The following is a 25904-nucleotide window of genomic DNA, read 5'->3' on the forward strand; positions in this document are numbered from 1 at the left end:
GAGGCAAAATAACATGCTTTTTCTCTCAAATATATTGTTCTAATCATTTGTTTACAACAGATGTACTGTCATTATTTTCTGTATAAAAATTAATTTGGTGTTCAAAAAAGTATTTTTTTCCAAACTTGAGTCTTCAAAAAGAGGGGGTCGTCTTATAATCAGGGCCATCTTATATTCGGGCCAATACGGTGTTTGAAATGTTCTAAAATGTCAAGGCTCTCTCCATTAACCACGACAGACAGTTTATTGCCCTCTGCTGCCTTACGAGAGAAGAACACACTTAGCCTTTTTGGTATTGAGGTGTAAACAAAATTGACCAAGCCAGTGAGATACAGATGTCAGAGCTGCTGATAGTTTTGTTGCAGCTTCTTGTTTTGATTTAGTGTGGATATGTAGCACTGTGTCATCATATATTTGCAAATTAACATCAGGGCAGACTGGAGGTAGGTCGGTTACATGGAGACTGAACAAAATTGGGCCCAAGATAGCACTTTGTTGTGCCCCTGGTAAACACCCAAGGTAAGGTGACATTGGGTTTCCGATCTGAAGAGTCTGCTTTTTATTTAAAAAGTATTATCTCATCCAGCATAGTGCACCCTCAGAGTTAGAGTAGAACATTTTTTAAATAAGCACATTATGATTTACGGAGTCAAAAGCTTTTTCAGGTCCAGGAAGACAGCTCCCACATAATGGTATTTTGAAAACTGCATTGGATTTAGCAGTTAGCAGAGATACACTCCATTTCTCAGCTATTTTTGAAATGACTGGGATGATACTTATCGGCTGGTAGTTTTCTGCTTTGGTCTTATCCCCATTCTTTAGGACTGGAGTAACCCGAGAAGTCTTCCAGGCGGGTGGCACGCTACATTGATTCATGGACAGATTGAATCGGTGTGCAACTGGATTTGCTAGGGTCGTTTTATGTTGTTCTAAGAGGTTACTCTCCAGACCAAATACATCTCTAGCTTTAGAGCATTTCAGAGAAGGTATTATATTCAGAACCTCAGGAACAGTTATTTCTTTCCTGGCTTGCTGTCATCCAAAGTGTAACTTGTCTGGAGATTCAGCATTTGTTGTCAAATCCTCGATCGACTGTATGAAAAAAAAAAATTGAAGCTGTTAACAATTATTCCCAAGTCACTTGTGAGCATGCCATTCACCTGGAGTTGCATATTATTGGATATTATGTGTTTGGTTTTTCCCGTCAACTTATTTAGTTGTTCCCATATCAATTTGACCCCATCTATAATTTTAATTCAATTTAAAACACTGCTTTAGCTTTACGAATTAGTTTGATCACTTTATTTTTGAATGATGTCTGTCATATCAACCTGGATTTTAATGATTTTTTTTGTGCATTATCCCTTTCTTTCATGAATTTCCGTACATCACCCTTGACCCAAGGTAGTCCCTTATAGGCCTTATAGAGTCAACTTTTTTGTGAAATTATCAAGGACCTCTAAACACATTTGAAGAAGTTGTTTCAACTATCCTCAGCTTCATTATACGTTAATACGTTTGACCAATCATAACTCTCGCAGGGCATTTGTCAGATTTTGTTGTTCAGTTCTCAGTATTACATGAAAACTGGGCGCTATTGAGACTCGCAAGGCGTTTCCACTTGACTTTTCTTCAGCACAAAATGAGATTATAATCACTCAGACAGAAAATGAAGATTTACAGATCCTGTCTGATTTATTTGTGAATATTATATCACTTGTTGTTTTAGATGCGTTGGTTTTTCTTGTCAGTCCCTGGATAACGCATGTTAGGTTACAGATGTCTGTTAACAGCTTCAGTTTTTTCCTGTCCGGTTTATTATCCCAGTTAAAATTAAAATCACCCCGGAGAATAATTTCCCCTTTTAAAATCCTCATATTTGAAAATAGTTTTAAGATGATCATAGAATGTGTCATGAGAAGGAGGTCGGTAAATCCCTTTGAAAGACATTTCAGGGCAAATAGTTTTGTGGAGATATATTCAATATCTATTCCTGCTGGCCATTCAATTAATTTACACTTTAAACAATTGTTCACATTCCAGTAATCCACCCCCTCGCCCTTTTCCCCGGTCTCTTCTGAACGAATTGTATCCTGACATACTGATGGCAGCGATTGGTGATGAATGGGTTAACCAACTTTGGGATTTGGCAAATACACTATATCAATGTTGGAGTTCAGTAGTAAATGTTCAGTTTGTTCAATTTTACCTATTGTACTGGGAATATTCATCCATCCATCCATTTTCTGATCCGCTTTATCCTCACAAGGGTCGTGGGGCATGCTGGAGCCTATCCCAGCCATCTTCGGGCAGTAGGCGGGGGACACCTTGGTTGCCAGCCAATCGCAAGGCACACAAAGACGAACGTCCATCTGCGCTCACACCTAGGGACAATTTAGAGTGTTCAGTCAGCCTGCCATGGATGTTTTTGGAATGTGGGAGGACTTCGGAGTACCTGGCAAAAATCCACGCAGGCTGATAGAGAAATCTATGAACAAAATTGTATCATGTTTCGGTTAATTGGGGCATGTCTGGACATACTCAGCGCAAAGGTGTCGGACGTTTGGGCGGAGGGCCTTTTCTTGAGTAATCACGTCAAAGCAAGGGGGGCGAACAGATGGAAGAAGGCTCGATTCAATCCCAGAGTGGGAATAAACAAATTGGGAACAAAGAGTTGTTGAATACCAAAAGACAGTTTGGGAACAGCTGTCGCGCCCAGGTGGACATTTGTCATCAGCAAAGTCTGTGACTTGTGTATTCAGGTAGATCAGATCACTACCGAGGGGCCGGACCGGGGGGCGCGGTATGCAAATCTGTGCAGTGTCTTTCTTGTATTTTGCAATAAAAGTTCGAACCGGCGGAGACGGAGCCGAGTGTGTGATCATCGGAGCAACTAAACCGTCGTTCGGTCTCAGAGATACGCTCCCGTCGATATTGAAAACAATTTTCCTGTGTGCCGAGTCATTTCTTTAACTTTGTCCGAGAAAATCTCTGACACAGGCATGGGGAGAACATGCAAAGTCCACACAAGAAGGCCGGAGCCGGGATGGAACCCACGACCTCTACACTGTGATGTTGACGCGCTAACCACTCGCCCACCGGGCCGTCACTTGGAATATTAATATGGCCAATAAGAAGACCGGTTTGTTTGGATCGTGAGTCATAAATGAACTTGGAATAGCTGGTAGAGTCGAGAACTTCGCAATGGGGCATTTGGCAGTAAATCTATTGCACAATCATAAGGTCAGTGTGAAGGCAATGATTGAGTGCGGTTTTTACTGAATACTTGGGGAAGGCCGTGGTAGATACTCAGAACTTTATCTGAATAGATGGATTCAAGAGCAACATCAAGAGGTCCCCCTCTACCGCCTGTTGCCGACCGTAGGCAGTGCGCGTAACAGAACGGGCTCCAGTTCTCAATTGCGGGGCGGTCCCACAGGATGATCGGGTTCTGTGTTGTGTGTCCAGCAATATCGCGAACATACTTGACCTCCTCTCAATCGTCGACCGGTCAACGTAATTCCTTAGTTAAACTGGGGTCAGTCATCGGCCCCAGAATCCACCTGAGCCCAAAAAGGGAAACCCTGAGCCTGATCAAAAATATCTCCCTCCAGCTTGAGCCTCCTGGATGTGCGAGAGCCAGCTTTACCCTGCTGTCAATGATCAGTGCTGGTGTTGGTGTCTGACTCACAATTGCCCACATTAATAGATGGGCGTGACTGGCGTGAGGTCTGCTCGGGCAATTGGAGACCAGATGTCCCTAATGGCCACAGTAGAAGCAGACATGGACTTGAAGCCAGCGCGTTCTCCTCCAGTCCCAAGCATCCTCCATAGGTTCTTCCCCTGCGGTGGTAGTCCCGCACACTCACACTCTGGCTTGGGAGGTCGCGAAGTCTCTTGAGTAGCAGGTGTCCCATCAGCATGGCGGAGTTCTGACTGGGCACGGAAGTGGTCCAAGTCAAGTCAAGTCAAGTCAAGTACAACTTTATTGTCAAACCTGTCCTCCACTCCACATTTCTGATTTCTCTAACGCAAACGGTTGTCCAATCTTATAGCAAGACCGATGAGCTCCTCCATATTTGTGCTGTCATCATTAACTGCAAGTTCGTCTTTCAAAGAGGAGCTCAACCCACGGCGAAAGATGACATGTAGGCGCAGTCATGTTGTTTTATGCCAACACCAAGGAGGCAAATACCCCCCCCCCCCCCCTTGGAAGAGCGGACCACAACTTGTTATTTCTCCAGTCTGTGTACAAACCCTTGGTGCACAGGCAACCAGCTGTGACCCGCATGGTCAGAAGATGGTCCACGGAGGCTGAAGAGGCTCTGCGGGACTGCTTCGACTCAACCAAGTTCAACGAGGTTCATGGGGAGGACATTGATTCACTCACCGACACCGTCACGGACTACGTAAACATTTGTGAGGGAAACACCGTACCCACCAAGACTGTACGGTGTTTTTCGAACAACAAACCATGGATTACTCCCGACATAAAGGCCCTCCTGAAGGAGAAGAAGAGGGCTTTTGTGTCAAGAAACAGAGAGGAGCTGAAGGCCATGCAGATCCAGCTGAGGAGAAAGATCAGAGAGGGGAAGAAGGCCTACAGGAAGAAAATGGAGGACCAGCTACAGGCCAGTAATGTCACTGGTGTCTGGAGGGGCCTGAAAACCATCTCAGGCCACAAAAGCCCACAGACATTGGCTGAGAAGGACAAGGACTGGGCAGATGAACTGAACCGTTTTTTCAACCGGTTCGTTGACCAGACGTCTGTCCCTCCCCCCAACCACCAGTAACCCCTGCAGCTGCACCCACTCTCACTGTGGACTTCCCCTCCCCCCTCTCCTCTCATGACCAGCTTCCAACAACCCGGTCTGTCTCCTGGTTCCTGCCTGTCCGTCACGACAGAGCAGGTGAGGAACCTACTGTGGAAGATGAATGTGAGGAAGGCAGCAGGTCCGGACAAGATTAGTTCCCGGTTCCTCAGGACCTGCTCCGACCAGCTGTGTGACATTGTCCAGCACATGTTTAACCTGACCCTGAAGCTGGGCAGAGTTCCACAGCTGTGGAAAACTTTGTGCCTGGTCCCAGTGCCCAAGACCCCCCACCTGAAGGAGCTCACCAGCTACAGACCAGTGGCACGGACGTCTCACCTGATGAAGACGCTGGAGAGACTTGTCCTCGCCTACCTGCGACAGCTGGTGAGCTCATCACTGGACCCATTACAGTTTGCCTACCAGCCCGGCATCGGTGTGGAGGACGCCATCATCTACCTCCTCCACTCAGCGCTGTTCCACCTGGACAATGCTGGGAGCACTGTGAGGATCATGTTCTTTGATTTCTCCAGTGCCTTCAATACTATCCAGCCCAACCTACTGGGGGACAAGCTGTGGCACGCCGGAATGGACCTACACCTCACATCATGGATTACCTCACAAACCCTCACATGTACCCTCACATGTACCCTCACATATATAATAGTATGTGAGGGCACAAAGCTGTGAGTCCGACAGGCTTCTCTGCAGCACTGGGTCGCCGCAGGGGACTGTCCATACTCCATTTCTGTTCACCCTCTACACCTCGGACTTCAGATACATCACTCCAACCTGCCACCTTCAGAGGTTCTCTGACGACTCTGCGATTGTTGGCCTCATTACAGAGGGAGACGATTGGGAGTACAAGGGACTGACGAAGGACTTCGTGGACTGGTGCCAGCAGAATCACCTCCAGACCAACCCCGGGAAAACGAAGGATTTGGTTGTGGATTTCTGCGGGAAACAGTCCTCACCTGCACTGATGAACATCCAAGGTACGGACAAAGAGAGGGTGATCTCCTCCAAGTACCGGGGTGTTCTTCTCAACAATAAACTTGACTGGTCTAACAACACAGATGCCCTGATCAGGAAGGGACAGAGCTCTTCCTACTCAGGAAACTGAGGTATTTTGGGGTTCAGGGGTCACTCCTTAAGAACATCTCTGACTCAGTGGTGGCTTCTGCCATCCATTTGGCATAGTCTGCAGGCCAGACAGCATCTAAGCCCGGAACAGAGAGACTGGACTGACTGGTCAGGACGGCCAGTTCTGTCCTGCTTTGCTTCGTGGACACTCTGGAGAAGGTGGGCAACAGGAGGATGCTAGCAAAGCTAACCTTATGCAGCCAGCAGTCTCGCTGAGCCTCTTCAGCCTCTGTGGACCATCTTCTGACCATGCGAGTCACAGCTGGCTGCCTGTGTACAAGGGGTCTGTACACAGGCTGGAGATGCACAATGTTGTGGTCCACTCTTCCAAGAGGGGGGCAGGGGCTGGGGTGTATATGCCTCCTTGGTGTTGGCATAAAACAAGTCTACAATTTTATTGTCTCTTGTTGGTAGGGAGGACGACAGACAGACGTGGTTAAAGTCCCCAGAGATAATCAGCATGGCGGTGGGGCTCTGTGTTTGTAGACCTTTCACTACAGTCATCAGGGCATCCATCACATGCTGCATTGCCATTTGCCGACGGGGGAACATACACAGTCGCAGCTATGGCGTGCGAAAATTTCCTTGGGAGGGAGTGCGGGCTGAGGCTAATGGCTAGCAGCTCAATGTCCCAGCTGAAGAGTTGCTCCCTGATGGTGATGTGCCCGAGATTACACCATCTATCGTTCACAAACACAGCCAGTCCCGCTCCTTTTCTCTTACCACTCCCTGCCTGTCCGCTCATACGAGTTGGAAGACTTCAACTCGGTGTGTGTGTCCGGAGTAACTGCTGTTAGCCATGACTCCATGAATAGCAACAGGGTAGCCTCGCGGTACTCCCTCTGATGCCAGGTTAGCATGATCTTGTTCGGGAGCGATCTTACATTCGCCGTGATGATGGATGGGAGGACGTGTCTATGTTTCTTCTCCTCCTTCTGCAGCGCTCCTTCCCGGCCCACCAACCCCGTTTCCTCCTCTTCAACTCGCGGGCAACGTCTGGTTTGTTGCTGGCCAGTAGCCTGCTGTTAGCCCGCCAAGCTAACAGCTGGTACCTCCTGTAAACAGTGGGGTCATGTGTGCGAGCGAGATTTCAGGAAACGGTAAACTTAAAAAAAATAAAAGAAAATAATGCCGATGAGCAGAAATGAAGATGCCCATCTCCCCCTGTAGATTTGGGGTACAAAAACACACAAAACAAAATCGGAAGAAGAAATAAATGAAAAAAAAACAACAAATGAAACTCAAACAGGGATATGCACTGCTGTAGAGGCAGCCACTCTCGCGGCACCATCTTGAAAAGAAAATTGTGAGATACAGGCTTTAATGAAACCCATTTCTGAGTTAAAGGTTTGATCACAATCGTAGTTTGTGCTCTGACGTAGAATTTAAAAATATTTGCCCAACTAAATCAAACTTAGTTGTACAGAAATTCTTACTTTTTTTCTGAAAAATTTTGAGCTCCCATATGTTGTGAAATCGGAAGACATTTTTCTTTTCCTAATTAATTTGTTATACACAATGTCTATTACCCTTACTTAAGACATTCAAAATGTCCAGTCAATCATGTCATTTGGTATCTAAATCAAATTGTAAATTGTAACAGACATGACCAATAGGTATGGAAGGACATTTCGTAATGTAAGTGCACCGTAGTGTAGTGGTACCACCCAGTGACAACTGTGAGACAATGTACAAAGTATCAGCAGAGCTAAAGTGATCAGTTGGTGCAGAAAATCATTGAACCATTTCAGAGTGACCAGTAGCAGTATTTGTTGTACAAGAAGAGCGACTACGTCGGTGACTGTTTATGGAGTTAATGGCTAGAGGGAAGAAGCTGGTTAAGTGTCTGCTGGATTTGGTGCGCATGGATCTGTCGCGCCTGCCTGTTCAGAGTGACCAGTAGCAGTATTTGTTGTACAAGAAGAGTGACTACGTCGGTGACTGTTTATGGAGTTAATGGCTAGAGGGAAGAAGCTGTTTAAGTGTCTGCTGGATTTGGTGCGCATGGATCTGTCGCGCCTGCCTGAGGGGAGTAGCTGGAAAAGATCGTGGGCAGGGTGCAGGATCCAGGAGGATTTTCCGTGCCCTTGTTTTGATTCTTGCAGTGAGCAAGTCCTCAAGAGTGGGTAGGTAGGTGCCAATGATTTTTTCCGCCGTCCTAACTGTCCATTGAAGTCTGATTTTGTCCTTTTTTGTGGCGGCCCCAAACCAAACCGTGATGGAAGAACACAGGATTGATTCAATGACTGCCGTGTAGAACTGACGTAGCACCTCCTGTGGCAGGCCATGCTTCCTCAGCAGCCTCAGGAAGTACATCCTCTGCTGGGCCCTTTTCAGGATGGAGATGGTGTTGACTTCCCACTTCATGTCCTGGGAGACTGTGATTCCCAGGAACCTGAAGGTCTCGATGGTTGACACAGGGCAGTTGGATAGTGTGAGGGGCAACTGTGGTGAAGGATGTTTCCTGAAGTCCACGATCATCTCTACAGTCTTGAGCGTGTTCAGCCCGAGGTTGTGTCGGTTGCACCAGAGCTTCAGCTGCTCCACTTGTTGTCGCAGAGATGAAAGTCCTCCGGATTTTCAAATTTTAATGAAAAATTCTCCGGAGAATTGAGGAACAATTGCCGAAAATTAATCCGGATATGACATACTTGCTTGGCTCTCGACGAAGGCGGACGCTTTTGCTTTCTGCTCCTGTCCCCCCACTCCCACCCTTCCCTGCTCGCCACTCAGTCCATGTGCTGTCTTTGTCTGACTTTTCCTAGCCTCCTGTCGTATTTTCATCCTAAAAACAAACATGGAATTGGTTGGCTGGTCTCTCGATGCCATCGACAGAATTTTCTCGATGAGAAGAGCAGGCAGTGGGGAGCCTACTTGCCCCTTGGGGACCTTTGCTGCTGGGTACACCCTAGATCCTTGGAGGAAGCGGAGAATGGTGTGCCTGTCAACACTGTCCGTTGAGGATGTGGATGACATCTACATTATCGGCCTTCCGATAACAGGTATGCTGCTGTTTGGTGTTTGCAGTTACCTGATCTATCGCAAAATTCAGCCGACGGGAGCGGCTCTATTGGAAGTGAAGAGGCTGCTAAGGATGGCATAGTGCGGATGTCCAACACTCAGACTCAGACTGTGCTCAACCACAAACTGTTGCGGTTTTGGAGCGTCTCTGCAAAATGGTCAAGAACTTGGAGAAACTGGAATCCGTGCTCAAATATTGACTGAAATCACGGATTTGGCTGATCGACGCCACTAAAGAGACATAAGCCACAGACTCAAGGCTGTCTTAAATTCTTGGGCAGCCTGCTACCAAAACAACATCTGCTATCTCGACCTTCCCCTGATGAAAGTATGCACGGAAGCTAGTCCCCCACCATCACCCCCTCCTTCATACATTCCCTTGTTTCACCGTCTTCATTGTTTATGTCTTGTGACCTGTTGTAACTGTCATAGGCTTGCGCAGGAGTTAAGCCTAACTCAAATTATCCTCAAAATGAGGGTAGTTCGAGCGTGTTTTTTTTTCTCCCCCTCTCCCCCCCTGTGGTTTCTTTCTGACTTCCGGGTTGAGTGAACGCTGGCGCGTTTTGGCTGCCGCTGCTCAACCCGTATTGTTTTGTGTTTTTTGTTATTGTAAAGTGTCCTTGGGTGTCTTGAAAGGCGCTTATAAATAAAATGTATTATTATTATTATTATTATTATGAGTTGACAACATTGAACGAACACGTGTTTGAGTTCGTTGTTTTGCTTTCACGAGCGTAGCCATATTGAGGCACGAACACAAGTAACAGTAAAGAGATTTTTGTTTGTGTAATAACGACACAAGACATGATGGCGTTTGACTCATGCTTTAGTAGAATGAATGGCAACTCGCAACAACAGTCGCAAGCGGCACTTTGCCTCTTGGGTTATACCATTTAAGGGGGGGGGGATATTCCCCAAACAATTTTCGTCTCTTCATAAACACACTTGCTAAACCCCAGTGGAACGAAGACACCGTGGACAATACAGCTTTTGTCGTAAAAATATATATTTGGACAAAAACGGAAACACGCAAATTGGCAGAAAAACGTGTCCGTCCAACTTCGAGTGTCCTCTCGTCTATCTTAGCTTAGCTGTTGTCTGTGTGACGTAGGTTGCGTCGGCGCTGATTGGTTGAAATCAAAAGACGCGCTTGCGTACATGTTCACGCTGACGCACGCACAGCAGAGAGCAGCTGACTATTGCTGAGGCGCGCTTAGCTCGAGTGGCGTCGCCACAACAGTAATACCCTCGCCTCGCATTCTCATGACCTTGCCATATCTCGGAGATTTCGAAATTTCGGCGAGAACGGAAGCCACAAAGGGTGTACGTGTGCACACAAAAGGAAGATTAATAATTGAATGTCGAGTATTTGAATAGCATTTTGTGTAAACTAATTCATGCGTGATCGGCCAGGTGTGTGTGTGTGTACACATATATATATATATATATATATATATATATATATATATATATATATATATATACCTGTATATATACAGTATATATTTTTTCCCCTTTCATCTCTGTTGTCTGTAAATTAAATATTCTCTAGTACGGACTCGTGTTTGCGCTGTCCAATTTGTCCTGATAACAGATATTCCTCATTTGGGAAATGAGCATGGTACACGTCCTTTATGAACCTGCAAGTATGTTGACAAAATGCATGTGTAACAACACAATCAATAAATTACAAAAATATACTGTCCAAAAACTGTTTATATAACAAAAACTGCAATACAGGTGTATCCCAAAAAAATCACAACAGTAAAATACGTACAGTATTTTAATATTTATTTTTTTCTGTCTTGGGAAAAAAAATGTGTATTTTGGATTGTTTTGTTGGATGCGTTCTTTGGTTTATGACAATGTTTGCCTGCGTGTCATACAGTTTTCTTGCTAGTTGCAAGTAACTGTCACGTTGATCACCGATGTCTGGTAATTCTTGTGCATACTGAAGGATTTTTGTTGCCATTTGCATTGCTTCCTTGCTGGATGGTGGCTTGTCATCAGGAGTTGAATCGATGCCTTGTTTTTTAAAGTTTCGTAGATTTGCGTCTTTCCGACTCCAAGTGTCTGCTGGATCTTTTTAACTTTGTGTCCAGCCTCGCTCAAACGGATGTATTTCACTCGCTCCGCTCCAGTCGTTACAGTTCTTCTACATTTCGATGCGATGATCTACACGACGTGAGTGAATAAAGTTAAAATCTTTCGCAATTACAGTAAAACGCTCGCCAATAAAAAGTCGCTTACACGTCTTCGTTTAGAATCTGATGAATGAAGACGGCGAAGCGAACACGTTTCTTCGGTCATGTCGAGTGGGTGCTGCTTTTAAGCTAGTGCCGCGTTTTCCAGGACGTAAGTGAATAAAGTTAAAATCATTCACAATTACAGTAAAACGCACGGCAATTAAAACTCACTTACACGTCGTCGTTTAGAATCTGATGATCGAAAAACGCGAAGTGGAAACTTGTTTCAGCGATGTGTATTTTCCGTCGCATCGGGTGGGCGTTACGTGTATTTAAGCTCCCGCGGCATCAGAATCAGAATCAGAATCATCTTTATTGGCCAAGTATGTTACACCTCCATCCGGGTTACGGGTAGTGGAATTTCCGCTTACGCAAGTTCCGGTAACACGTAATATCGTAGTCAAAATTTTAATGCATAGGTTTTTTATTCCGGGTGAAGGATATTCCTTTCCATAGAATTCCGGGGATGGGAATATTTACTGTACGCAGAATCGTCGCCGTCTTTGATGAGACCGATGACCGTTGTGTCGTCTGCAAAACTTTGAGTTTGACAGCTGGACTTGTTGAGGTGCAATCGTTTGTGTAGAGGGCGAAAAGCAGTGGAGAGAGGACACATCCCTGTGGAGCTCCTGTGCTGGTGGTGCACGTGTTGATGATGTTGTTCTTCCCAGTCTCACCTGTTGTGTCCGTCCCGTCAGGAAGCTGAGGATCCACTGGCAGATCGTAGGGGACACACCGAGGTGGAGAAGTTTGGGGGTGAGGAGTTCCGGGATGATGGTGTTGAACGCAGAGCTGAAATCCACAAACAGGATCCTTGCGTAGGTCCCTGTGCTGTCGAGGTGCTCGAGGATGTAGTGCAGACCTATGTTGACTGCATCTTCCACAGACCTGTTTGCCCGGTAGGCAAACTGGAGAGGGTCCAGCAGGGGTCCGGTGACGTTCTTTAGGTGGTTCAGCACAAGGCGTTCAAAGGACTTCATGACCATAGACGTCAGAGCGACAGGCCTATAGTCGTTCAGTTCCGATGTTGCCGATTTCTTGGGAACTGGGATGATGGTAGACTGTTTGAAGCAGGATGGGACCTCACACAGCTCCAGGGATCTGTTGAAGATTTGTGTGAAGACCGGAGCCAGCTGGTCAGCGCAGACTTTCAGGCAGGAGGGGACGCTTTGTCGGGCCCCGCAGCTTTCTTGATCTTCTGCTGCTTGAAGAGCCGTCTCACGTCCTGTTCGTGGATCTGTAAGGGAGAGAATGAGGGTGGGGGGTAGATAGAGTAGTTTCTGGTAGAGGTGGGTGTATGTGGGAAATGGGGGTGTCTTTTTCAAATCGGCAGAAAAACATGTTTCGTTCATCAGCAAGACCCTTATTGTTCACTGTTTGGGGGGATGGCATTCTATAGTTTGTGATTGCTTTCAGGCCATTCCACACAGATGCAGAGTCGTTAGCAGAGAACTGTTTTTTCAGCCTCTCTGCATAGCTTCTCTTTGCGATGTTAATTTCCTTTGTCAATTGGTTTCGGGGGTGTTTGTACAGTGCCCGATCTCCACTTCTAAATGCGGCCTCTTTCTCTTTCCTGAGTTGCCTGAGTTTGGGAGTGAACCATGGCTTGTTATTGTTGAAGGAACGGAAGGACTTCGTTGGTACACACATGTCCTCACAGGAACTGATGTATGATGTTACAGTGTCTGTGTATTCATCCAGTGTGCCCGTTGAAGTTTCAAAGGTGCCCCAAGCAGTGCAGTCTAAGCATTCTTGTCGAGCAAGCTTTGCTTCATCTGTCCATTTTTTCACAGTCTTAACAACCGGTTTAACACATTTGAGTTTCTGTCTGTATGTGGGTATTAAGTATGTTAAATTGTGGTCAGAAAGACCCAATGCAGCGCGGGCGATCAATCGGTATGAATTTTTGATTGTTGTATAGCAGTGTACTAGAATGTTGCCTTCTCTGGTGAAACAGTCGATGTGCTGCTTATATCTGGGAAGTTCACGGTTAAGATGTGCTCCGGTGTAAGCTGTTTTCCGGGGCTACCCCGGAGCAAATTTGCACGTGTGACCGCTCCACTGGCGCAGCGCTGGCGTAGCACCGGAGCAAATGTTGCTGTGTGAACACCCCTAATGTTTCCTGTTCCGCCTCACCACCACCACCACTTAAAACTAAAACAAAAGTACAATAGAAGAAAAACACTCACACGCCACACCACAAACACACATACGGGCACAGTGAAATCACGTTGATCACACAGGAGATATTCCATTGCGTACAGTCAACTAGTGTGCTGTGATTTTTAGGGGAAATGATTTTTGGGTACCGTACCAATGAACCCACAGAAACGACACACTACTGAAAACGATTGTTGCCGTGAAATCCTCAGGCCTGTAATTATTGCATTTCACTTTATTTGGCCCATTGCAAACATGTAGAGGTTGCAGTTGTCTCATTGTGGGATTGTCCTTCCTCCAGCAATGCCAGGTTGAGATGAAATGGGATATCCCGGGGTGATGCCGTCTAGAGAAAAAGCCATTTTGAGGTGTTTTGGTGGCCTCGAAGCCTGGAGATTTTGCTCCATGAGTTGATGGATGTTCATGGTGTCTGAAAAAAATGGTTGAATCAACACAGAATTTAAAAAAGTTGCATGGATTTTGTTTGTTTGTTTGTTTGTTTGTTTATTGAACATAAAACATATATACAGTAATAATTTGACAGAAAATAAGATAGATAAAAAAGTAAAAAGAAAGAAATCAATCTTCATTCAACACAGTTATTATGTTCAAGGGAGTAGGAAGAAGTAAAAAACGTATCTAGTCCTACCCCGTTATGTGTTTATATCTAATACATCATTTTTATATCAATCAGAAAAGAAAAAAGTAAGAAGAAAGAAGTCTCCATTAAGGCTCATACTTTACCCTTAACCGTGATATTTTTACAACTTTTGGTTTGTATCGGGATTATATACTTCCACACCCTGACACTCTTGTGTCAATTTTCTCTTGTATTCATAATGGGTATTTTTATACCTTTCTCTATTTATCAACTTAGTTCTGATTTATCATTATATTTAATGTTTAGAATTTATCATTTTAACTCTGATTGATGTAGGTTGTTTGTACCATTTTTTTGAATTTGTTTTTGAACTCAGCAAGCGATTTACTCATTTTCAGGTCCGTTTCGAGATTATTCCACAGATTAACACCTTTGATAGATACACTTCTTTGCTTGATGTTTGTTCTTGTTTTGAGTTTTTTGAATAAGTTGGTTCCTCTTAAATCATAGCTGCTTTCTCGAATTTCGAAAAACTTCTGAATGTTTTGGCAGAGCAGGTTATTGTGTGCTTTGTACATTAATTGGGCGATTTTAAAGTCAACCAGGTCATAAAATTTCATCTTATTTAATTTGATTAATAGTGGATTTGTGGCTTCCGTATATTTTGATCTATTAATAATTCGAATTGCTTTTTTTTGTAGGTTGAGAATAGGGAGTGTGTTTGTTTTGCAGGCATTTCCCCATATTTCCACACAGTAGGTCATATATGGTAATAATAATGAAGTGTATAATGTGTACAAAGATCTCTTATTTAGCACTTCCTTGGTTTTGTAGAGGATCCCTACGGTTTTGGCTACTTTTCTTTTTACGTTATCGATATGTGGCTTCCAACATAGTTTTGAGTCTATTACTAATCCGAGAAACTTGGTTTCATACGCTCTTTCTATCTCAATTGAGTTTACCATAATTTTAGCTTGGTGTTTGATTGGTCTTGTGCCAAAAACAATTAACTTCGATTTTTTCAGGTTAAGTGACAATTTATTTCTGTCGAACCAGTTTTTTAATTTGTTTAATTCGTTTTCTACGGTTGTCAGGAGCTGTTTCAGATTTATTCCAGAACAGTAGAAAGTTGTATCATCAGCAAATAGGACACATTTAAATTGTTTTGAGACCTTGCAGATATCATTTATATATAAGATGAATAGTTTTGGACCAAGCACTGACCCCTGAGGAACTCCGTGAGTGATTTTCAGTTGATTCGTTTTTTTATTGTTGAGTTGCACATACTGATATCTGTTTTCTAAATAACTTTTTATCCATTTATAAGTTACACCTCTAATGCCATATCTTTCTATTATTTTCAATAATATACTGTGATCTATTGTGTCAAAAGCTTTTTTTAGATCTAGGAAAACCCCAACAGTAAATTCTTTGTTGTCTATATTAGTGGCTATTGCTTCCACAAACTCCATAACTGCCATTGAGGTGGTCCGTTTTTCCCTGAAGCCATATTGATTCTCACTTAACAGCGCATGCTTTTGTATAAAGCTATCAAGTCTGCGATAAAATAGTTTTTCTAATATTTTTGAAAATTGTGGTAGTAGTGATATTGGTCTATAATTTGTAAACCGATGTCTTTCTCCACTTTTATAGATTGGAATAACTTTAGCAATTTTCATTTTTGATGGAAAGATACCAGCTTTGAATGACAGGTTGCATATGTGCGTGAAAGGTCGCACTACATATTCTATAATCTGCTTTATTATTGTCATATCAATATTAAAGCAATCAGTTGACTTTTTATTTTTAAAAGTTTTTTATAATATTTGATACTTCTTGTTTTACAGCAGTAAGGAACATCGTGGAGGAGTTTTTTTCTACATATCTATCTATTTCAAACAAGTTTGTTGGATCAGGAATTTGTTTTGCTAGGTTACTGCCGATGTTGACAAAATACTCATTAAATTCAGTTGCTATTTCTGCAGTTTTTTCCAAAATAGTATTTTTGCCTTTGATAAAATACTCTGGATAATCAATTTTTTTAGGACTATTTCTGATTACTTGGTTAAGTATCTTCCATATTTCTTGTGTGTTACTTTTATTCTGCTCTAATAGTGCATGATAATGATCTCTTTTACTGGTTCTTATAATATTTACTAGTTTATTTTTATAGGTCTTGTATTTTTTTTCTGCTTCTTCAGTTCTCAATTTTAAAAACAATTTATATAAATAGTTTTTCTTTTTACATGCGTTTTCTATGCCTTTCGTTATCCATGGCTTACTTGGGTCTTTATACTTTTTGGAGACTTTAGTTAATGGAAAATGTTTATCATATAAGGAGATTATGGTAGACTGAAATACTTCAAACGCTGTATTTGGGTCTTCGTTTGAGTAGACCTTGGTCCAGTTTTGTTTTTCTAGGTCTTGCTTAAAGGCATCGGTGGAGCGTTGGGTTCTTAGTCTTATTTCTGTTATGTGAGTTGTTGACTTAGCTTTTCTATCAAAATAATTATGAAAAACTGCAAAAACAGGTAGGTGGTCACTTATGTCATTAATGAGAAGTCCACTTTCTATTTTATGATCAATCTTATTTATAAATATGTTATCTATTAATGTGGCCGTGTCAACTGTTATTCTGCTAGGTTTCAGGATTACTGGGAAAAAGCTGTTGCTGTACATACTATTTATGAAGTCGGTTGGTTTTTTTGTGCCCATTTGGGTTTAATAAGTCAATGTTAAAGTCACCACATATTCGTGTTTTCTTATCGTTGTTGTAACTGAGCATATCTGTTAGTTTTTTATTGAATGTGTCAATACATGATCCTGGTGTCCTATAGATGCAACTTATGATGATATTTGATGCCTTTTTATTATGTATTTCAATGTTTAGACATTCCATTAGGTTTTCTACTGTGTTTGTCAATCTCTCGATTTTACTGCATTTAAGTGCTTTGTCTACATATATTGCAACCCCCCTCCTTTTTTGTTTTCCCTATTAGTTGCAAACATTTCAAAACCTTCTATTTCCATTTCAGTTGTTTTATCTTCATCAAGCCAAGTTTCTGATATGGCAATTATTTTAAATTTATTGAATTTAGTCAGGTATTCTTTGATTTTTGTGAAGTTTTTATAGAGACTTCTACTGTTTAGGTGTATTACTGAAAGTGCATTTTCCAATTTTATATTAGTGTTGAAATGTTCATCCAGGTAATAGTCAGAGTTTGTTACCCTTTGTTTGTTCTGGAAGAAGTTATTGTCTGGGTCCAAATTGTTCTCGGGATCGAATGGCTTATAGTCAATATCTTCAAAGGGTTGGAAGTCCGTGTTTTTGGGATGTGAATTTCCCGCTCCCACGCGGTCGTCGCTGGCTCCCTCGTGGTCGTCGTTGGTTCCCTCGCTGTCGTCGCTCGCTCTCTCGCCGTCATCACTGGCTCCCTCGCGGTTGCTGGCTGGACGTCTCCTGGGTCCCTCGTGGTCGCTGGCTCCCTTGCGGTCGTCGCCGACTCCCTCACGCTCGCTGGCTGGCTGCCTCCCGGCTCTCTCACGCGCGCTGGCTGGTTGTCTCCCGGCTCCCTCAGGCTCGCTGTCTCCCGGCTCCCTCGCGGTCACTGGCTCCCCTGCAGTCGTCGCTGGTTTCCTCTCGGTCGTCTCTGGCTCCCTTGCGGTCGTCGCTGGCTCCCTCGCGGTGGTCGCTGGCTGGTTGTCTCCCGGCTTCCTCGCGGTCGCTGGCTTCCCTGCAGTCGTCGCTGGCTTCCTCGCGGTCATCACTGGCTCCCTTACGGTCGGTCGTCGCTGGCTCCCTCGCGGTCGGTCGGTCATGAAAAAGTTATTGTCCGGGTCCAAGTTGTTCTCAGGGTCAAATGTCTTGTGGTCAGTAGGGTTGGAAGTCATCAAAGGGTTGGAAGGGTCATCAAAGGGTTCGAAGTCCATGTTTTTTGGTATGTGAATTTCCTGCTTCAGTAGGGTCAGAGTTTTTATCTTCGGGTGGTGAATAATTCTCAGTATGCTGCTTGATGGTGTTGAACTCGAGCCTGTTGTGTTGGAGTACTGGTGCGGGGGTGGACGAGAAGTTTGTCATGTCTTAAGTAGGCAGTTTCCCCTCTGTCACGTGCAGCTTTTAATTTTGGGAGGAGCTCTTTTCTTTTTTGTCGTATGGCATCTGTAAAGTCTTCGTTGATGTAGATGTTGGAGCCTTTTAAGTATTTTGCTTTTTGTAGGATCCTTGATCTGTCCTTGTATTTGAGAAATTTGACCACAACTGGCCTCGGTCGAGGTCTTCCAGGTTCTTGTCTTCCTGTGCGGTGAGCTCTCTCCACCTCAATTTGCCCCTGTATCAGCAGCTTCTCCTTGAGGATTTTTTGAACTTTTTCCTCTGTTTCAGTCCACGTTTCTCCCGGTTTTTCCTCAATTCCATCAATTACCATTTTCAGCATGTGGAGGTCTTGTGTGACGGTTGTGTGGCTGTCAGGGTCTTCGCTACACTATGCTCAAGAACAGATAATTTATGCATATGCTCAGGTATGCTCAGATGAGGGATTAATTCTCATGGGTTTATGTCTGTTACCAACCAAAGATAAATAGCAGTTAACAGCAAATGCAAATTAATATTATTTGTATCGCCCTTACTCAGGAAAGAGTCTCAAACGACTTCATAGTTGGAGTGTGTAGAGGGCAGGGCCATACCGGTCGATGTAAATGTAATGGGTGTACATTGATTGGCTGATCAATAATCAGTGTGCATGTTAAATGGGCATCCTGCTGGGATAGTGAAACAATATACTTACTTTGAGGAAGGTCCATCGACCCCGCCCCGAATATCAAAATATTTAGGGTTAGCAGATTCCATCTTGAGTTGTAAAATTGTGTACCTTTGCGTATTATTATGACACACTGGCAGCGCAGGTTGATCCCCAAGTTGGGCAGTCATCGTAAAAATAAAAATGCTACTGGTTAGACATGTCCGTCACTGATTGTGAAATTAATCCGAATAAAAATCTGGTGATGTTTGTTCACAACCGCCCCCTATTTACCCCACATCCATCACCCCCATTGACCCCACTTGCCTGAAAAAAAGAGTAAGTGAAAACTCTAAATCCCCACGCATGGAAAAAGAAGAGATGTTGAGAAAGGATTCCATGTGAGGGTCGAAATGTGTGAAAACTCACTAAACCTGTAACACATTTCAGGCCTGGCAAAAAAATGTAATATCCATGAAAGAGGTTAATTGTGCCAAATTCCAATTCCAATGTGCCAATACCCCAACGTCCCAGTATCCGATATTCCGTGCCAGTACTCCAATATGGCCGAGGCTGAGAACAGAATAATAATAACAGTATTTCCATTCATTTCAATCATGAAATTTGGTTTGAGACATAAGTGATTTGAATTACAGCATGGCCACAGAACAAATTAAACTTGTATTTTATGGTAACACGGGGCATGGTATTCTTTGAATAGTATGACCCCAAATGCTGTTGTTTGAATAGGTGCTGTTTGCATGTGCTGAGGCTCTACATGCTCATGGATACAATAATGAAGCATGCCAACTGGCTGTAGATTTGGCAAAGGAACTTCTGGCGAACCCTCCTGACCTTAAAGTGGAACAGCCACAGACGAAGGTAAGTTCAGTAAAATTCACTTCAACTTCAAAGTGTTTCATTTTATCATTCTATTGGTTCGTCTCAGCTATGCTGTCTTGCAAAAAATGCTGGCCTCAGTACATTTTCATGTCCTTTCCTGACTCTTAAAAATTGTGTACATCTGACCAGAATAATTTGTGTTTCTTAATTAGATGAATTCCATTGTTTCTTTTGTTTTCTTTATTTAACATTGAAAGAGTTTATTTTTCTGTTATTTGTTTAGTAGAGAAAGCTGTTTCGAATATGAATCTTGAGTGTACTTGTGTGCGTGCATCCCGTAGACAGTGACTTGAGTGTGGGACGAGAGTGCCAGAATCCTGACTGTAGTCGGGTCAAATACAATGTGCACTCTGAGACAAGACCCTTTATGCTTCTCAGTGTTGCTTAGTATCTGTAATTTCCCGACACTTGATGAGGAAGACCTTGATTCGGCTGGATTCTACTCAGTACTTTTATTTTGACCAAGGAAATTGGTTGAGATTCAATTGGAATTGAAATGGATCGATGGATTCGTAATAGAGTCCTGTAAATTGGTGAAGGTGTTAAACTGTGTTACTCGAAGAGTTGGCTGGCATTGGGTCCCAAACCCCCTGTTCTGTCCCTGTATGAATGGTGTCAGAGGTTCGTTCACATTGTCAGCAGTCAGGACGAATTTTTGAGGGTAGGATTTCACCAAAGCTGCCTTTTGTCTGTTCATAAACTTCATGGACAGAATTTCTAGGCAGAGCCAAGTTGTAGAAGAGGACCGGTTTGATGGCCTCAGTATTATATCTCCTTTATTTCAGATGATGTGTACTACTGTTGGCTTCATCAATCTACATTAGCCAGCTCTTATTGGAGAAGTCCGCAGCTGAGTGTCAAGTGTTTTGGATGAAAATCAGCACTTCCTATCTGAGACCACGGTTCTCTGTTGGAGAAGAGAGGCGTGCACTCTCCAGGTCGGGGATAAGATCCTGCCCCAAGTGGAGGAGTATAAGTATATTCGGGTCTTCCTCACTATTCAGGGAAGAATAGAAAGGGTGATTCGACAGGCCGCTTGTTGCAGCGTCTGCAGTGATGCCGTCCGTTGTGGGGATGAACGAGCTCAGTTGAAAGACCTAGCTCTTTATTTAGGCCTGGACATGCCCACTACATCCAGAGCCTTTCGGAATTCCGGGCAGATCTCATCCATTCCCGGGACTTTGCCACCAAGGAGCTTTTTAACCACCATGGTGACTTCAACCCAAGAGATAGGAGAACCTACTACCTCAGAGTCTGCAGACTCTGCTTTCTAAATAGAAGGCATGTGGCAAGATGACCAGCGACGGAGCAGACGAGAGACCAACTAAAAATATAGTTTTAAATGTTTTCCAATTTTCAAAATATTAAAACCCAAGTATAAAAAAACAGGCAGATTATATATTGTCATATAATTTGCACAGCCCCAACCGGGTACTCCGGTTTCCACCCACATTCCAAAAACTTGCATGGTAGGCTGATTGAACAATACAATACAATACAATACATGCTGATTTATATAGCGCTTTCACAACAGCGGCAGCTGTAACAAAGCGCTTAACAAAACAGTTTACATAAAGTAAAATAATAAACACAACACATAACATAAAACACGGACAGTCGTGCAGTCCTAACCACTTTTCCGTCACACGCTTTGTTGTTTGAAGCAGTTTGAGATGAAAGAGGAGAGAATCAAAGTGTCCTTTAACCAGTGGATCAGAGACGTCATGCTCAAAATGTGCACACGTCGGCTACAAGCTAAGTTTCAAAGTCAACAAGAAGCTGTAGCATCCATTGACGAAAAAAGAGATTGGTTCACTTCTCCTGTCCCATGGAAATCCATTTCAATTCCAAGCGGCGACTCTCGGTTCCAAATACGCAAGACGCTCCTCTCTCCTCATCCTCAACTTCAGCAACCATCCATCCAGCCGCACCAACGCCGACTGTCCAACAGCGCCGACATCTCCACTGAACAAAACAGGGTCGTGAAAAATGCTGCCCATTACAGGCGCAAAAAACACAAGCGCCCCAGGTCTGTCCAGCACCGACAGTCAATGGCGCCGAGATTCCTCCCAATCAAAATCTGTGCTGGTACAGGCGTGCTGCCGAGAAGGCGCAACCACCAAGCACAGATAATTCTCCTTTGACGAATGTCGTGGCAAAAAAACGCTGAAAACAGTCCATATCAGGTCCACACAATGAAACAACAAACATGTGACAAAACAAAAGACAAAAACACCAAAAATAACAAAAAAGCAAGGCTCTTGAAGAGCACTTGCCGAAGGCTGCCTACTCGGGCACCATCTTGGGGGGGGGGGGACACTCTAAATTGTCCCTAGGCATGAGTGTGAGCGTTAATGATTGTATATCTATGTGTGCCGTTATTGGCTGGCAACCAGTTCAGGGTGTCCCCCGCCTACTGCCCGAATATAGCTGGGATAGCCCCCAGCTCGCCTGCGACCCTCGTGAGTGTAAGTGTTTCTGAAAATGGATGGATGAATTCTTCACATCGGGAGGTGCCCTTCAAATCTTGTGATCTTACAGTCACAAACCTGAATATATTTTGTTGAGATTGTATGAGTTAGAGTAGACAACACAAAACAGCATATAATTGTGAAGTATAACAATAATGATCCATACTTTAAAAAATATATTTCTACTCTATCTATATATCTGTTCATGTGCATTAATGTATTTATAATTATGTCTACTATAGGTGCGGTTACTCCTACATGTGTCATTTCACATCTGCATATTTGCCTTTTTGTTTGTTTAGGCTAAGAAGAATAAAGTGTCGACTGGCCATCAGACACAGGTGGCCACCAACACATTGTCAAAAGCAGCCTTCCTCATCACTGTCCTCAGTGATCGACTGGAGCTCCATAATCTGGCCTTCAACACCGGCATGTTCTCCTTGGAACTCCAGAGACCACCAGCATCTACTAAAGCTTTAGAGGTTCGACGCTCAGCCATTTTATTAAATCACTTTTTATTCTTAAGTATGATGGTAAATTAAATGTGTTTTCAGCATATCAGTCTAAATAGCGTGTAGCAGAGATCTGTAGATTATATAAATTAGCATCTTCTGTTTTTATCTTCTGTTACAAGGTCCCTCGCATTCTGAAAATGAATGCAATTCCAGAAGGCCAATGAATGTAACAGAGATGGTCACTTGACCCTATTTTGCGGTCCGTATTCTGCAACCTGGGCATCCTTCCGTCACCATCCCTCCTTCCTTATTCATATAACAATTGGTCCTCCGTCCTCATCCTTTTAAAGCATTTCATCCTTAAACCTCACCATCTCACTTTCCCGCCAAAAAACATCATTGCATGACACCATGAAAGAGAAGCAGACAGTAGAAGTTTCATAATTCATGAACATTTAAAGCTAATTAGCTGTGTTCGGCCCCCTGCCGCATCTCCTCCTCAAAGTGGCTCTTGCAGGTGGAGTATCCCTATAGGGACATGTTCTCCTTGAGGAAGACCAGCTTGTCAAAGCTCTTTGGTCGATGATGTCACACTGTTGAAAAAAAAAACTCTCCACAGCAGCAGAGTTCGAGAGTGGGGTGTTGCATTTCATAAATATGTCCACCCACACCACTCTGTGTTCCTCTGTCACGTTCCCAAACCAGTGTGCGCGGTTGGGTGACCAGTGGTGCATTTTAAGTGATCCAAGGAAACGTTTGGCCTGGTTGTCCATTTCGCCCAAGTGGGTTGAAATGAACTATTGGCTGCTTCGTGTCGGTGTTGAAAAAGTACATTGTACATCAAGCCCATGCGCACGAATAAGCAGACGGAAATGAATAGATTAAAACACACAAATGAAATTAAAATGAATCTCATCTTCAAATTCATAAAATATTCAGGTCATTACTTATCATGAATTTTGAAATCGGATTTACCATGTCAAAGGAGAGTTTGAGTTTGTTGAGACCTCAAAGAGGTGCTTTCAGGGAGTTGGACGGAATCCTCACCTCTCAAATTTATGAGGGAAGAGTTCTTCGTCTTTGTGAAGAAGGTTGTGCAGTCCAGCTCTCGTCCGTCTACCTCAAGCAACCTACTTGAGGTCCCATCTGGGATGCAAAATTGTCTTGTCCAGGGAAACCAAGACAACGAAAGTCTGTAAAATGTAGAGATTTATTTCAGCTACCAAAAATATGGAGAAACACCACTGACAGATCTGTGATGGAGCCTCCCCAAGCAGTGGGGTGCTCCATTTTTATTGCCTTTTTCTCTTCTTGGGAGGGGTTAAAGTCAGACCACACAGGACAATCACTACTTTGGACAGTTCCACTTACAGATAAAAGGATCAAATTGCCTGAGGAAGCAACTTTGCCTATCTGCACTGAACATGGTCAGCGCTCACAATGGTACAGTTAGTTATAAGATGCATTTTAGCACTGTTAAATGTCAAATTCCCATTAGAAGTGTTAACGCTCAAGAAATTGGTTCCATACAACAACATAAAAATGAGGCCTGATGATATGTAGAACATGACTGACTGTGTGAATTAACCAGGTGAAGCTGGCTTACCAAGAGTCAGATATTGTGGCTCTGTTGAAGAAACTTCCGATGGGTCTCGTGGAAATGTCCGTCATCAGAGAGAGGGCTGGGCAGCTCAGAGATGGAAACTATTGTGGTTACAGACCCGTCCTTCCTCTCATGTTGGCCAGCTTTATTTTTGATGTCCTCTGTGCCCCAGGTAAGAACAAAATCCAACTCAATCTTTGTGTTGATGTATTCGAAGGGCTTTTCAGGTGTTCATTGTTTATATATTAATTTTCTTTTGACATAACTTTAGCAACAAATTCAAACCATACATCAATCTTCACATTCTGGCTTGTTATTTTCCATCTATCCATCTTCTTCCACTAATCCGGGGTCAGGACACAGTTGCAACAGTTTAAGCAGAGAAGTCCTGGCCTTGTCCAGCTCTTCTGGGGGGATCCCGAGGAATTTCCATTGTCTCTTCATGTGATGTCTTCCCGTTGGAACATGTAGGGAACACGCAGGGACTATGTCTCAGAGACATGTGGATCAGATGCCCAATTGACCTCATGTAGCTCCCCTCAATTAAAAGGAGCAATGTCCTGACTCCGAGCCCTTTCTGGATTACTCTGCTATCACTAGGGCCCGACACCCTTTGAAGGAAAATCATTTTGGCCGTTTATATCCATTATCTTTGTCTTTTGGTCATGAATACAATTTAAGACCATAGGTGAGGGTGGAACCTAGATTGACCAGTAAGTTTTGCCTCTCAGCTCATCTTCTTGTTTATCCATGGACAGACTGTCCCGATCTGCCTGTCAATCTATGGCTGCATCCTTCTGTCACTTCTGAACAAAACCCCCCAAATACTTGAACTCCTCCACCTGGCGCAAGATCTCATTCCTGACCTGGGGAAGCAATGCTACTCTTTTCTGAAGTCACCAAACCATACACCCCGAGCACCTTGACTGTGCCGAGAAAATTCTGTCCATAAAAGAAATAAACTAAATTAGTGCCAAAAAGCACCCTTGGCCAAGTCCAACGTATTTGCCGGCAATGCGGACTAAACTCTGACGATCACGATTCGGACGAACCGAATAATGTCTTGGATCCCAAAAATTGTAGACTCGAGACAAGGACTCCGTAACAAAAAGGTTTAATATACAAAAATCGCACCGACAAAGTAGGAACATAAAGCGCTGGTCAAAACAAGGACCAGGGAGCACAAAAACTAAACGATAACCCACAAGCGCTTGCACTTAAGCCAAGGAAGGAAAACAAACCCGAGACTACAAACGAAAAACAACGTATCAAATACACGTAGCAAAAGCCAATTCACTAAAACAAAAACAATACTTACAAAACCAATGGTACCGAGAGATCAATAGCGAATACAACGAGGTCTATAGCAAAGGTCAATGAGCAAGGAAAGTAGCTAGGCAAAACAATACTCCGACAACCAGCAGACAGTTTGTGGGTCCTAAAATACAGAGTTCCTGAATTGCGAGATAGGCAGCAGGTTTGCAACCAGCAACTCTGCTCAGTCTGCCACCTGCTGGCCAAGCCAAGAACAGGAACATGACACTGACACTGGCCATCGAGGGGCAAACAGCCTGTATCAAGGCGGTGGATACCATACTTCTGAAGCACCCTCTACAGAACTACCCGAGGGACACAGTCGAACGGCTCCTTGAAGTTCCCAAAAAACATATAGCCTAAATTTACGAACTACCATGTACCATGGGGACCGTGCAGAGGGTGTAGAGCTGATCGACTGATCCATGGTCAGGACGAAA

At 43.7% G+C, this 25904-nt stretch overlaps 1 protein-coding gene across 7 annotated transcripts in view; it reads left to right on the forward strand.

Moving 5' to 3' along the window:
- Nucleotides 1-25904, forward strand: part of zswim8 (zinc finger, SWIM-type containing 8) — a 182266-nt gene that overhangs the window by 94291 nt on the left and 62071 nt on the right. For all 7 annotated transcript variants that reach the window (XM_086122592.1, XM_086122593.1, XM_086122595.1 and 4 more), the window contains 3 exons: nucleotides 19469-19600; nucleotides 22395-22574; nucleotides 24139-24322. In XM_086122592.1, the coding sequence (XP_085978718.1) occupies nucleotides 19469-19600; nucleotides 22395-22574; nucleotides 24139-24322 (496 nt within the window). The remainder of the gene's footprint in view (nucleotides 1-19468; nucleotides 19601-22394; nucleotides 22575-24138; nucleotides 24323-25904) is intronic.

Source organism: Hippocampus guttulatus, chromosome 10, assembly GCF_054856545.1.
Source record: "Hippocampus guttulatus isolate MCC_2025c chromosome 10, RoL_Hgut_1.0, whole genome shotgun sequence".
Lineage (NCBI taxonomy): Eukaryota > Metazoa > Chordata > Actinopteri > Syngnathiformes > Syngnathidae > Hippocampus > Hippocampus guttulatus.